At 37.0% G+C, this 14,683-nt stretch overlaps 1 protein-coding gene across 6 annotated transcripts in view; it reads left to right on the top strand.

Moving 5' to 3' along the window:
- The window catches only part of LOC131536340 (mitogen-activated protein kinase kinase kinase kinase 4-like), a 115,263-nt gene that overhangs the window by 60,828 nt on the left and 39,752 nt on the right, over window positions 1-14,683 (top strand). For all 6 annotated transcript variants that reach the window (XR_009269932.1, XR_009269933.1, XM_058769235.1 and 3 more), the window contains exons 9-18: window positions 1,505-1,583; window positions 2,717-2,892; window positions 3,433-3,505; window positions 3,639-3,849; window positions 5,683-5,844; window positions 5,918-6,004; window positions 10,141-10,287; window positions 11,118-11,351; window positions 14,290-14,393; window positions 14,510-14,649. Coding sequence is in view for 4 of the 6 variants with exons in the window: in XM_058769235.1 (XP_058625218.1) it covers window positions 1,505-1,583; window positions 2,717-2,892; window positions 3,433-3,505; window positions 3,639-3,849; window positions 5,683-5,844; window positions 5,918-6,004; window positions 10,141-10,287; window positions 11,118-11,351; window positions 14,290-14,393; window positions 14,510-14,649 (1,413 nt within the window). In the remaining 2 variants the exon portion in view is untranslated. The remainder of the gene's footprint in view (window positions 1-1,504; window positions 1,584-2,716; window positions 2,893-3,432; window positions 3,506-3,638; window positions 3,850-5,682; window positions 5,845-5,917; window positions 6,005-10,140; window positions 10,288-11,117; window positions 11,352-14,289; window positions 14,394-14,509; window positions 14,650-14,683) is intronic.

The following is a 14,683-nucleotide window of genomic DNA, read 5'->3' as shown; positions in this document are numbered from 1 at the left end:
AATACTTCTCAAAAGAAGTATTGTTCTTTTGAGAAAAAGAACAATACTTCTTTTCCTGCCGCCGCCTTTATTTTGTAGTAAGTAAGGAATATGCTTCAGGGAACTGTATCGGAGTAAAATTAGGAAATATAGTGCAGTAAAAGTGAAAGTTGACAAATATAAAAACTAAAGTACAGATTCTCTCAAAAAATACTTAAGTACTATAATAAACTTTTATTACTTTGTTACATTACACCACTGCTTTGAAGACTATGCCGTGTTTTAGTTTAACACTTGATTATTAAATTTCTGTAGTATGTTTTTTAACATGAGCCAAAAACTCTTTACCAAACACCAATAGCTTGTACATACACTATATGGACAAACGTATTGGGACACCCCCTTCTTTAGAACAGAAAAAGGCGCTTCCAAAACTGTGGCAACAAAGATGGAAACATAATTTGTGTATTTAAAAATTGTATTTCCATCTCTGTTGCAACAGTTTTGGAAGTGTCTAAAATGACTGTACCCATATGTACAAGTCATTGGTGTTTGGTAAAGAGTTTTTGGCTCAAGATCTGCATTTAAAGTCACACCAGAGTTGTTCAGCTTGGATTAGGACTTGGCTTTCTGTAGACCAGTCAAGTTCTTCCACACTGACTAAATCAATAATTTCTACCTTATGCACAGAGGCATTGTCGTGTTAGAATGGAAAAGGGTCCTGTCCAAACTGTTGCTTTAAAATTAGAAGCACACAATTCCCTAGAATATCATTATATGCTTAAACATTAAGATTTGTACTCATGGAAATTACTAAAGTAGTCAAACCTGTTCATTAGAAGGGGGTGACCCAATACTTTTGGCAATATAGTGTATGTCATTATTGTAAACTTTTTTTTTTTTAATACTCTGAAATTTGATATTGTTCATATAGCCCACCCCTAATACTGACTGTTCAGATGACGAAACGTCTCTCTGAGAAGTTACAGTAGACAGACACTCCATAAAACAGTTTTGAAAGTTGCTATGAAAATGACATGATCTAGGACATTTATGCAGTGTGTGGAATTGTAAATACTTTAAGTCTATCCTTCACAGTCACGTTTGCATCCTCATATTCAATATGGTGCCTAACCTGACTAAGGTTTATAAGAACATAAAGTTGGTTTTATCTATCTATCTATCTATATATATATATATTTTTTTTTTTTTTTTTTGTTTGTCACCGTCTTTCATACAACTGTCAGTTCACTCTATTTCAACATGTTTCAGTGAGAGTAGCAGCAGAATGGAGATCAGCCACGGATAAAGTGGTGTGTGCGAAAAAAAATGGATGTTATCTGTCTAGTGATCTTATTTTTACAAAAAAGTATATTGTTACGTCTTTATTAAATGTGTCTGTTACAGTTACCTTTTTTTGTATCCTGTATGCTCTGTTTCAAGTTTTCTGTTTCTCCCCAAGAGTGTTTATTTTTGTTGTGCTGATGGGCAATTTTTTTGTCTTTTCCCCTGTCTCTTTCTGCAGCTCTGTGTGACATGCATCCAATGCGAGCCCTTTTCCTTATTCCCAGAAATCCTCCTCCACGGCTCAAATCAAAGAAGTGGTGAGATGATCCCCTGTGATTTTATTTTATTTATTTATTTATTTTTTTCCTCCTCGTATTTGTATTTTTTAAACTATTTTTAAATGATAAATTACTCGTAACAGAACAGCCACATTGGTGATGTCAGATGTTACCAAGATTTTTTCTGTCACAGAAAACCCCTCTCACTTTTATAATCATGAAGCTCATTCTTTACTTTCAATGTGAAATTTCCTGTTAGTGACGCTAAAAGAGCAGATGAATGTGAATCTGTCAGTGTTTTATTGCACTGGTTGTTGTACATATCTGGCTGGTCAGAAATAAATATCTGGTGAGTGGCGCTAAAACAATAATGCTCTATTGAATTTGAAAATAGCCCACCACCTACACTAAACCCTACCCTAAACCTGACCAGGCAATAACAAAAGCATACATTAGATAAAAACACATTTAAGTCATTTCAATTCTTTGAGCTCTTTTATCAAGACTAATGTTTCTCAGGAAGTTTACAAATGAGCAAGTTTACTATGTCAGCCTTACACGAGGAGCTAATGATATGCCAACATCAAAATGTGTAGTATGTTAAAAGTATTTTGAGGCCATAGCTTTGTATTGTACAAGGTACCTCACAAAAATTAGCCTTTATTAATTGATAATCTCTGTATCCTTTTGGTTGTTTTGGTATCCGGCAAACTTTTGCATGTAACATTTAAAGGATTTTCAATCAGCTTTGGATTTTTCCAATGTCAGTAGTGTAAGTAAATGAGCAATGTGTATTATTTTTCTTTGTTGCCTCCACCTAGACATTCCTGTTTATTTGTCAAGAAAATTCTGCCTGGATGTAAAATGCTATGTCCAGTGGACTTTTGAAAGTTACTGGGCTTTTGTTGAAGCTACAGAGTTTACTTCTGCATTTTTGTGTCCCTGGACACAGACAGTCTGATTGAGTCCAGTGTATTATGAGTGCTGGAGTTTTCCTACCTATTTTCACCACAGCCCTCAGTTTTCTCTAGTTGTGTAGCAGTTGTGTAGCACCTTTTTACTGCATAGACAGCATATTTTAATTAAAAACCCAAGTTTGCCAATGGTGAATTACCCCTTTAACAGACCAGACTTTGCTTTTCTCTCTAAGCTTCTGTTCCCATTTTCCAAAGGTCCAAGAAGTTCTTCAGCTTTATTGAAACCTGCCTGGTGAAGAATTACAACCATCGCCCCTCTACAGAGCAACTGTTGAAACATCCTTTCATTAGAGACCAACCTAACGAGAGACATGTTCGCATCCAGCTCAAAGACCATATCGACCGCACTCGTAAGAAGAGAGGAGAGAGAGGTTAGACACTTTAATACAGGAATTCTTAACAGGACTTGTTTTTTAAATAATAAAACTGATTATAGTGCTGTGAAAGAGTTTGTCCTGTCTGATTTTGTCTGGATTTTCATTAGGCCATTGTATAATTTAAATGATCAGCAATCATTTCTCAGTCATGTAGCAGGTTTTATTTGGTCCTGAAGCCAAATTCCTTTTCCTGTGGCACGGAAGAACCATTCACACAATTCAGTGCATAGAACATATCAATTTGGGCAACCCCACACTTTCAGTGAACAGATGAGAAACACAGAAAAACATGCATCTGTGGATCAGACCAAGTAAACCTTGCTTATTAGCATTAGTTGTAAAACACAGACAATACCAATACCACTGCATATAATGTAGTACAAATACATATAAAAGTTGCCAACTCCCTGTGTAATTCTGTTATCTGATTTTTGTAGTGTTTTATTTCACATTGTAAAGCTGAGTTGAAGTATTTTGCATGAATTCTTTTTTTAAAGCAAATTAGATTTTTGATTAATTTCTTTCTCCTTTCAGATGAGACGGAATATGAGTACAGTGGAAGTGAAGAAGAGGAAGAAGAAGCACAAGAACAGGAAGGAGAACCCAGGTATCACAAAACTTGCCAAACTTTTTTTCTTTTTTTGTTCCAAAGTAACACATACTTAGCTTCAGATGTATCTTGAAACTTTCAGTGTATTCCTGGGTGGTTTGTTGCAAGTCTTACTGATGTATCCCCTTAGTTCTATAGTGAACGTGCCTGGTGAATCTACTCTGCGACGTGACTTCATTCGTCTGCAGCAAGAGAATAAGGAGCGATCAGAGGCACTAAGGAGACAACAGCTACTCCAGGAACAGCAACTCAGAGAACAGGAGGAATATAAGCGGCAATTGTTGGCTGAGAGACAGAAACGCATTGAACAGCAGAAGGAGCAAAGAAGACGACTTGAGGAGGTTGGGTTTCAATATAAATATTGTAATTATTGTCTTAAGGCCCGTTCACACCAAGCACGATAACTATAAAGATAGCGATAAAGATATAGTTCTAAAAATCGTTCTCAATATTAAAGAATAGCAGAGTCCACACCACAACTGTAACGATAAAGGCACAGAGAAACGATATCGTTGGAATCACTTTCAGAACGATTTCTTTTTACAGCTGATAAACGATACAAACATTGACAGCCAATCAGAATCCATCCTGCTGTCACAAGCTCGAGAATTTAAAGCGGCAGATGAGTACGCGCTTAGAATAAACAGACGATATCATCCGATGGTGTGGACGCTAATATCGTTATCTTTATGGTTATCGTTCTTGGTGTGAACGGGGCTTTAATCTTGCTTATACTTGTTCTGCATGAACATACGTGTGTGTGTTTGTGTGATTTTGGAAAAAATGGAATTGTGAGTGGTTGCTGTGGCAACAAACAACAGTACCTTTATGTATTGTATGACGTTAACAAACTTTTTTTGGAGGAATTCTGTTTATAATATTGAGTTTGTCCTTTGTTGTCCTGTGCTGCCTATTAATTGAGTTAATTTTAATATGTCTGTATTGGCTAATGTTGGTTAAGTGAATGCTTTAATTTAAATGTATATGTATAAATGTAGCACATGTAGTGAATTTGCTTAGTGTGGTTATGGGTACTCATGTCACCAATGACGTTATGGTTTTTGGATCACGTGTCACTTAAGGTGCAGTTATGAGTACATCACATAAGAAAGATTGGTGGGTTACCTAACTTGTAGAACCTCTTTCTGTATCATCAACACAAGGAAGTGCAATCAAATTAATTTTATTAACAAAAGATAGACAAGAGTAATCACAACTTCTAAGTGAATACCATGAATGGAAAAGGAATAAAGTGCATAAGATGCATAAAATGCAAGTGATTATGTTGGATGTTGCTATGTCAGAGCTACGTTATCTGGAAAGATAAGCTCTTGCTACTCTGAAACAAATAAGGTGAAGAACCTTATTATGCATCAAATAAATACGTGAAATATTATTTATCAATGGCAGTCAGCTAAATAATATCTAATGTAAATTAGAAAAATCTTATACTGACAATATAAAACAATGTCAAGGTCTCTGGAAGAGGTTTGGATAAGTGATATTTACGCTCTCTGTGGTTGATTGAGAAGTACGGTGGCAGTGACTTCATCCACTGGTTGTTCTGGTAAAAATGCAGTGGGGAAAGGAGCAGGAATCCTTGAATATGAAGCGCTGTAGGATGCTAATCTCCTGGAGCACCAAAGGGTTCGAAGATCTGAAACAAGAATGCCTGTTTCTGTCTCTCTGGATGGGAGACTCAGAACGGTTTATCGGTTATTGTCTTTTTGGCAATGTTACGAACATTAAGTCCATACATGATGGAAAAGAATGAACTGTCATACATGCATTCATTTGTCCATTAACAGTTGAGTTTGTGTAAGATGTTTTGCACTACACATCACTGTCACAGAATACTTATTTCTTTGAATAAGTATAAGATGTGTATGTTGTAGTTTTGCATCAGTTTAAGGTTTTGCTTATGTTAGTCCACCAAGATCCAATCAGCAAACCTTAAATGTAGCAAACCTTCGTACACTATTGTGGTCAGAGAGGGGCTCCGCCATAAACTGGGCCCTGGAATGTGCTGTCCACTACACACATTACGTGTATAGGACATTTTTAGCAGCATTCAGTATGGGATTTGACTGTTTGATGCATAGATTTCAAATACAGTATTCAGCATTTGAAGTGGATCAAAAAAGTTAAGATCAAAAGTCTCTCGACTTTGACAGCAACAGCGACGGGAGCGTGAGATGAGACGGCAGCAAGAGCGAGAGCAAAGACGCAAGGAGCAGGAGGACAAAAGACACAAGGAGGAAATGGAACTTAGGCGTAAAGAGGAAGAAGAGCGCAGGAGAGTCGAAGAGGAAAAGAGAAGGATTGACCTTGAACAGGTGACTTAATATATTTCTCACATTTATAATGACATGGAACTTAAGCTAAACGCTGACTCTGTTTGTTTGACAGGAGTTTATCCACCGGCAGCTCGAGGAGGAGCAAAGACATCTTGAAATCCTTCAGCAACAGCTGCTGCAGGAGCAGGCCAAACTACTGGTATAAAAAAAACCTTTGTTTCAGTTGTGTCATTGTTTCAGTCCTTCAGGATAAAACTGTATGTGTTTTATGCTTTAATAATGTTTTGTTCTTCAAATTATAGTGATTGTTGGTTTGTGTAATATAAGATTTAGCTGTACATTAAGGTGTCACACACCGGACATGCAGTGTTGGGGAGTAGCTAGCTACAAGTAGCGACGTAACTAACGTAACTACATTTTTCAGTAGCGTGACAGTAGCTTAGCTACTTTTAAAACAGTGTAGCTTTTCCAGTAGCTAACTACTTTTTCCTGCAAGTAGTGGTGTAGTGCGACCAAATGCTACATTCCGTTTTGTGGTCTGACGAGTCACGAGCCTGTAATGCATTGAAGCAGCGCAGAGTCGTCTTCTGACTAGATCACAAACTAAATTTGTTCATTACCGCCATCTGTTGTGATATCACGCGTCTCGTGGCTTTACAGTCTTTCCACCAAGAGATCGTCTGATGATTTTGCAAAGGATGTACTGGGGTGGATATTTCACATGAATCAACTGTAATTAATGCAAAACGAAAATTAAAATACGGTCTACTTCGTAGACTTAAAGCACATACAGGAGGTGAATAATAGCCTTTTAAAACCGATTAATTTTCCTGCTATATTGCACTCTATATCAAATGTCTATTTTACAATAATGAACCGTCATAATATAATCTGTCCCCCCACAGTTTTGTAAGGAACACTAATCGAACAGAAAATAAAATCGCGATATAGCAGTGTGCTTATCATTTGGCAAAGGATGATTCTACACAAAGTGCAGTGTTCACGCACACAGCTAATGATTGTATCAGAGCGGCTCCATTCACAGTCAGTAAATACCGCATGTGCTGTGAGTTTAACCTACTTATTTTACAACTCCTGCATTTGCAGTTTAAGTTGCATATATTTTGTTCTTGCATTGATGTTACGTTTGTAGCAATTTTGCACTTTGACAGTCAGTTTGAGATATAATAACTATTATTGTGTGTATTGGATAGTTCACAAAATCAAACGATTTGGACACTTTTTGTCAATGACTACGTTTACATGGACATCAATACTCCGATTTTAATACGATTAAGACAATATTCTTGATTAATTCTTTATCTTTATCCAACTAACCAATTCCTTGAGATACAAAGATGATCTCTTTGAATTTTGTGTTTTTTGTGGAATGGATGTTGAGTCTGTTTTGCATCTTTTTTTCGAATGTATGTATGTGAAATATTTTTGGATTGATGTTGAATGTTTGTTTACTATGTTGAGTGGTTCTAAAATTAATATAAGGAAAAGAGGTGTTAATTGTTAATGATTCATTGTTAAAGGTATAGTTTACCCAAAAATGAAAATTTGATGTTTATCTGCTTACCCCCAGGGTATCCAAGATGTAGGTGACTTTGTTTCTTCAGTAGAACACAAACGAAGATTTTTAACTCAAACCGTTGCAGTCTGTTAGTCCTATAATGCCAGTCACCGCAATGTCCAACCACCTGAGCTCATCCACAACATCCGGCGCACCTTCAACATCAAGACTAGCAATGTGCGCTAGTAAAGTAAATAGTCAATTTTGATTTCATGTGGACTTTAATCATAATATTGTCTTATTCAGAATAAGGTAAATAATTAGATTACTGATGTCAATGTAAACGTAGTCATTGAAATGACTCCCACCCCCACCCCCCATTGAAATTAATTCACCCCACTCTTTGAAATCATGATTGCATTACAATTTGTTGTTTTAAACCCCAAATATTTTACTTATAACTTCATTATAATTCTTCATTAACACTTATTCAGTTATTTGTGATGTTAATTCAAAATAATAATAATAATAATAAATTGAAAGTAGTTTCAATGGGGCTAGCTACTTTTTGATAGTAACTTCTAGTGAAGCTAGCTACATTTTCAGAAGGGTAGCTTGAATTTAGCTTAACTACTTTAATTTACGAGTAGTTTGTAGCTGGTTAAGCTACAGTTTTAAGGCCCCGATATACTTTAAACGAAATCGAAGAACGAACTGATATGATGACATTTCGAACAAAATTCGTTTTGGCAGTTCGAAACAGCTCACCAAAGCAAACTTTCTGGGGAAGTTCGTTTTGGCTCCTAAACACCTTTGAGCTACCATTGGTCTGTGGCGATTACGCAATCGGTGGGTGTGTTCTGGAACTCCGTCGTCTTTGACGTGCGATTTTTTTTTTTGTTTTGTTTTGTTTTTTTTTTTGTTTGTTTGTTTTGTTTTGTTTTGTTTTTGTTTTTACCCCGGTTCCAGTTCGTTTCTCATTCAACAAAGGTCAGCAGGAGAACATCTCCAAGTCACTAGCAATATAAATACACTGTGTCGAATAGCCGAGCTGCCACAAATATATCCGCACCTGTACAATTGCTCGTAGGGAGACTTTAAAGATTCAGAGAAAGCATTTAATTCCTAGAAAGAAATTGCAACGAAGCTTGGTGTCGACGACCCAGAGTTATGTAAAAAGCGACGTAGAGAAACATCAGATGCAAGTTTTCCAAAGCCATGAAAGGAAAGAGTAAAGATATAAGGTAGCAAGTACCAAATACATGTTTCAAATAAATGTTACACCATACTGCTGCTGCTGTTGTTGTTCTTTCAATAAGCAAATTTAAATGGTATACAATAAATGAAATGCCAAAAGAACATACAATAATCATGACACCACAAAATATAAAAATGTGTAATAATTTTTCCAGTTTAATAAAAGACCTAGATACACCATCATTGCATCGTTGTTGTGTTTAGGACATTCGTGCGAGCGTCGCGACACATGTTTACATTAATCTACACCCCGCCTCCAGCAGCAGACTTTTCGAACTTCTTTTTGCCCCCAAACGAAGAACGAAAACGAACTTCGCTTGAAGTATATCGGGGTCTTTAGAGTAGCTTCCCCAACACTGCGGACATGACAAGTGGATAAGATCAAAGAGTCAAAAAGCCATTGTTTTCAATAAATTTGTGCACACCATGGCCGCATATTCAGGTATTGTTCCACATTATCAAATATTGCAATTAAGAGGCTATAATGTAGTCTAGAGGATACACTGTGTATAGCCAATAGTAAAATAAGTTTGTCCTGTTGTGGTTTGACATCTTTGAGAAAAAAAAAAAAAGCCTTGGCAGCTTGGTCTGAATTTTTAAATACTCCTCCAGGGGATTCGTGCAAATTGCACCAAATTTACCAACATTATACTAATATACTGATATAATAAAATCTCTAATGGTCTTACCATGGTGAGGAATTAATCAATTACAAAAAATGAAAACCGGAAGAGGCTCATATAAGTTTGTGAGATTTGGATCAAATTTCAGTCTGAATGCATGGGTGTGTCATTGTCATAACGCTGCTAGCTGGCAGCAGGAAAGTGTCGATTGCAATAGACGTTATGTATACATTCAACCTACACATACATTGATGAAATTCGGTATTGAGCTATACCATTAACCTAACAGGAAGTCAATCATTTTGATATATCTCTGCAAATGTTGTGCTATTTTAAAGTTATAAGGTCCAATCTGCACCGGACATCACGTTTGATGAGTCCTGCCCCCAAAGACATTCATACATTCACCCATCCATTCTTTAAACGCCATATCCTCTGTAGGGTTATGAGAGGCCTGAACACACATTTTTTTGTTTGCTTAGTTTCATTCACAAGGGGCTTTTCTTTTTATAGACTAATGAAATGAAAGAATTAGAAAATGCTCTTTCCATGAACTGAACCATGACCTCTTATGAAGAATAGTATTGTGCCGTGTCTTGGCAAGCTCTTTTTATTATGTATTATCTTTTGTAGTTGTATTTATCCTGAAACCTTTAAATTTATTTAAGTTTTATTAAAACTTATTAAAACGGTTTAGTAAAGTTTATAATAAAGTTATTTAAAATTAATATGTTGATGGCATGTATAGTGTTAGATTATGTGCTATACCTACACAGATTTGTTATAATATAGCTTCCTCTGTTGTATTATTCCCACTTATCCATTCTGTCTCAGTCAGGCTGTCAAATATTAGCATGATGTCATGAGGAGCATATCCTGACTGTTGTCTTGATACCTGCTGATCCTACTTTGTTACCCTGTTTGTCCATCTCTCAGGCTGATGAGAGGTATCGTAAGAATCTTCAGGGCACCCCTCAAGCTGCTCCACCCAAACAGCCTCCTTTGCCGCAAGGATCTGAACCGTACACCAATGAAAACTCCTCCACTGAGTCTTCAGGCATGCACAGGCCTATGGAACCACAAGTAACCTGAGAGAACTCACTCCTGTTTTTCCTATTTCTCCTCCCATCTCTGTCTCTGTTTAACAGTTGTAAGAAGGTTATTCGCATTGTTTAAATCTAAACGTGTAAATCTCAACTCATAAGGGGTACCATTTTAATACCTTTGTATCTGTTCAGTTACTTTGTGTATTTGTTTTGTACAGCATGTCTTTTTCTTAGGTGTAAACACATCGTAATAGTTAGGGGTGGGAATCTTTAGACACCTCACAATCTTATTCAATTCTGACTCTAGAATCAATTCGATTTTATGATTGATTTTTTTTTTATCTGCAATTTGAATCTGAAACGTGAAACTGATTACCCCTTGCCTAACTGCTAGTTGATCAAACCAGTTGTTAAGACACAGCATAGTGGCTGTTTTTATACAACTGGCCTCTGTTCTGCATCTGGGTGTTAGTTTACGTTGGCACCTAGTTTTATCACTGGGTGAGAGAACTGTTGGATTATTCATTAAATAAAAAAAAAAAAGTTGTTTCTAGCGCTCACAAGTGCCATAGCACAAACAATAAGCTCAGAAACATTAAAGAGAGAATCACAATTCATATAATCTTTTTTTTTTTTTTCTCCCACTCCTAGTAATGCTTACTGTGTCACCTAAGACTCATGATGAAACACGTGACAGACATCATGTGAATGAAACTGAACTGTTAAAAGGTTCTGGATGACATAATTCTTCTGTCATCTGTGAATTAATAGTCTCTCTCATATTTCACAGTTGCTCACTCATTGACTGCTCAGTGTGCCTACCCTCCATGTCACTCTTACCTGTTGTTCTCTCCCCCTCCTTGAAAGGTCCAGTGGTCTCACTTAGCTGCTCTAAAGTGCAACTCATCTGCACCCCATGTGTCTCGCTCCCAGTCCTTCAGTGATCCTGTTCCTAGTTTTGCACATCTTCATCTTCGCTCTCAGGACTCCTCTCACCAGCACCACCCAGTGCACCCTTCATACCCTGACCACCCACAACCTCCTCAATCCAGGGGCCATGAAGCCCCTGAGCAGACTATTGATGAAGAGGTGCCCCCGAGGGTAAGAAAAGGGACCATGGATTCATTTTTAGAGACGTCTGTATGGCACTAAGTGGCACTATGTTGAGTACATTTACCTTTTCACCCATAACTCTTCAATCGTATAGGCTAAAATCTTGTTTTAATACTTTTAAATAGATAGTGCACCCCCCTCAAAAAAAAAAAATGCTGTGATCAGTTATTCACCTTCATGTCATTCCAAACCCAAAGATTCTTTTTCCTTTTTAAAAGTCAATGTTTTCATGAAACCTGAGAGATTTCGGTCTCTCCATTCAAAGTCTATTCAACTAAAACTTTAAAGCTTCAAAAAGTTCATAAAGACAGTGTAAGGTCCGCCCACTGGTCCAACGACGGCAGCCAATGACACGGCAGAAGGATTCTTGTGTGATGCTGTCTTTCCTTTTATGTAGCGCAATAACATTAAAATAAATAAATTTTCTCATATGTATTACCTCTTTAATTAATCTGACTCCAAAATTAATAAGGTTTTAGTAATACTCAAGAATTTATTAAATTTAGATATAAATGTTTGGAAGTTCTTGATTTAACCCTTTACTTATTAATTCGTTCATTCAGATGCTCATGTTGCTCAGGGATATCGCATCGGCCGCTAGCGTATCCCACGATCACATACTCACCAGTCTTGATTATTAGACAGAGGTAATTGACTAATACTTTAGATGGCCGCTCCTATGCTTGCTCATTCTAACAGTACTTTTATTTAGTCCCCTTAGATTTGTATACACTTGAATAGAACAACATTATCTCTAGTCAGAGGTCATGACCACTACTAAGATATAAGCCGACCAACGTTAGCCCGATCTCTAAAAACACGGTTGGTGTGTCCTATACTCCATCTCAACTGAATTTTTAGTCTGTTACTAACCTGATGCAGAAATGCGGTAACAAGGATACAACGTAATCTACTAGAATTAATAATTTCAGAGCAATCAGAATAAATCCAAACATAACAATTTATTAATCAGGTAATCAAGATAATCACTCAAAGTTCAATTCAAACATTATAAACACAGTGATCACACATATAAAACATTCAATAATACCAAATAAGAGAATCTAGAGATATTACCTGATAACGAAAGACTACACACAGCAAGTATGTGGGAGATCTGTCTACAGATTCCCTGAGCTCTGTCACTCTCCCTATTATATCCAAAAGAAACCCCGGAATTCCCAAATGGCATTGTTTGTTTATTGCAGGGGTTTAGCATATCACCTTTTGGGGTTTCAGGTGAATAACTTTGCATTTACTTACAGGGGTAACTTGTGTGAAAGACCTGGGAGTAGTCTGTCTTTTTCTATTATTAAGAGGATGAGACCCTTTTACCAGACACACCCGGAGACCTTTCAAATGACTTCAAACATGAATTGTTGCATTATCATAAACTCTGATTACGAAAGGTGGTTTCAGTGATCTCTGTAGTGTCCTGTATTTAGATGGAAATGAGGGGAGAGAGAGTAAAGGAAGTGGAGGTGGAGGGCCATGTATAAGGTGTGGAACATTTGCCTCTCTCAGTTGGGTGTGTCATCTTGAGCTTGCGAGACCGAGTTCAGGTGTTGATTTTCGCAAAAGTTCTTTTCTCAGACTGTGGTCTCCTCCTGGCAAATGGTATTAATAATCTTACAACAGCATAAAAGAATGAATATGAATTGAGTGCTTTAATTCAAGTCTGCTAAAAAGACATGATCACTCAGTATGATGAACACATTTTATTTAGGCTTTTATTCACATATAAATAATGGAAGCTCAAATGTGCTTGAAGCATGAGAGCCACCAAGGTTTGTTCAAGTGTGGTTGATCTGCCATTGACCATATTTAAAGTTATCGTATGTGTATTGATTAATGTTTACATGTGAAAAAACGATTTACTTTCATGGTCTGCTTACCATGAAATCTGGAAACCAAATATAATTTTAGAATTTTTTAACAAAAATAGGTTGTAAAAGCCTGATATAGGCCCTATTTACACTAGTGCGTTTTCATTTTAAAGCAAAAATGATCCTCCTCTACACTGGTGCTTTCACTGCGAATCAGAAACAATCTCCGTCCACAACAACCCGCGGCAACAGTGTTAAAGTAGCCCAAATCCGCGGACTTGGCAACACTGCACAGATGAATACTGGCACGTATGAGATGGTCCTCCTTATGCCACATTCCAGACAAGGTTGGAAGTGTGAACATCCGAGTTGAAATGACCAGTCAATCACACGTCACGTTAACATATTGACCTCATGATGTCGGCGTGACATGAGAGCATTTTATGTTTTCATGTCAATTAGGCCAAAAACAGTTAAAAAAAAAAAATACCATAAAATGTCATTCGTTTTGAAAACAACTGACGAAGAGCAAAAATTAAGGTATTATTTTATAAACTTAATGTGTAATGTTTTTAAGTTTGACACAGCTCCAAACTATGCTCGTTGGAAGCAGTGATGTCAAATGACACATCTTGTTGAAGTCGAGATTGATCGATCTCCCTCAAGTTCAGAGGCCGGATGTCTGACTTCAAGCAGTGTTCTAGACATTATTTCCAAGAAGGAGGTGGGAAAAATCGGAATTTCGAGTTGTCTGGTACGCAGCATTATGCTATTGCAACATACAACCTTAACAAATTTGGTATACATTAACAAATTTAAGGACAAATTTAATATGAAGGGTATGGTGTGTGTTGGGTGCAACAACAAGGACCTAAAACACTGTTTAACTGTGTGTTAACATTTATCACCAACACAACATCAAGACTGGTTCTTTTAAATTTGCCATGTTTGGTAATTTTCTCCACTTTTTAAAACTGCTTGATCCCTCAAAATGCTGCTTTTTGTTAAACAAGTAATCATTTGTGCTAATTGCTTCAAAATCAAATGTAATATAATATGCATGTAATATTTACAAGATCCTCTTCTTACTTTCCTGCAAGGTGCCAATAAGAACAACATCCAGATCTCCTGTGTTGTCCCGTCAAGATTCTCCACTACAACCTGGGCTGCATAACAACCAGGCTGGACAGAGGAATGCTGGAATGTGTGATATTTAACATAATTTCTATGCAGAATATTCACCTCTGACATTACATGTACAAGTTTATATTTCTCAGGAAAATGTCTGTAATTTTGTCTTTTGACCTCTTATCCCCTTAGTAACGTGGAGCCACGGCTGCTGTGGGAGCGAGTTGAACAGCTCTCATCTAGACCAGGTAGTGGGAGTTCCTCTGGCTCTAGTAACTCCAGCTCTCAGACTGGATCACAGGCTACCTCAGGGGAGAAGTTCAGGGTCCGTTGTGAGTAGTTTTTTTTTTTTTTTAATTACACACT

The sequence above is a fragment of the Onychostoma macrolepis genome, chromosome 01, assembly GCF_012432095.1.
Source record: "Onychostoma macrolepis isolate SWU-2019 chromosome 01, ASM1243209v1, whole genome shotgun sequence".
In the NCBI taxonomy this organism is placed as follows: Eukaryota; Metazoa; Chordata; class Actinopteri; order Cypriniformes; family Cyprinidae; genus Onychostoma; species Onychostoma macrolepis.
Note: the sequence above shows the minus strand (reverse complement) of the source record. Positions and strands in the feature narration are given on the sequence as shown.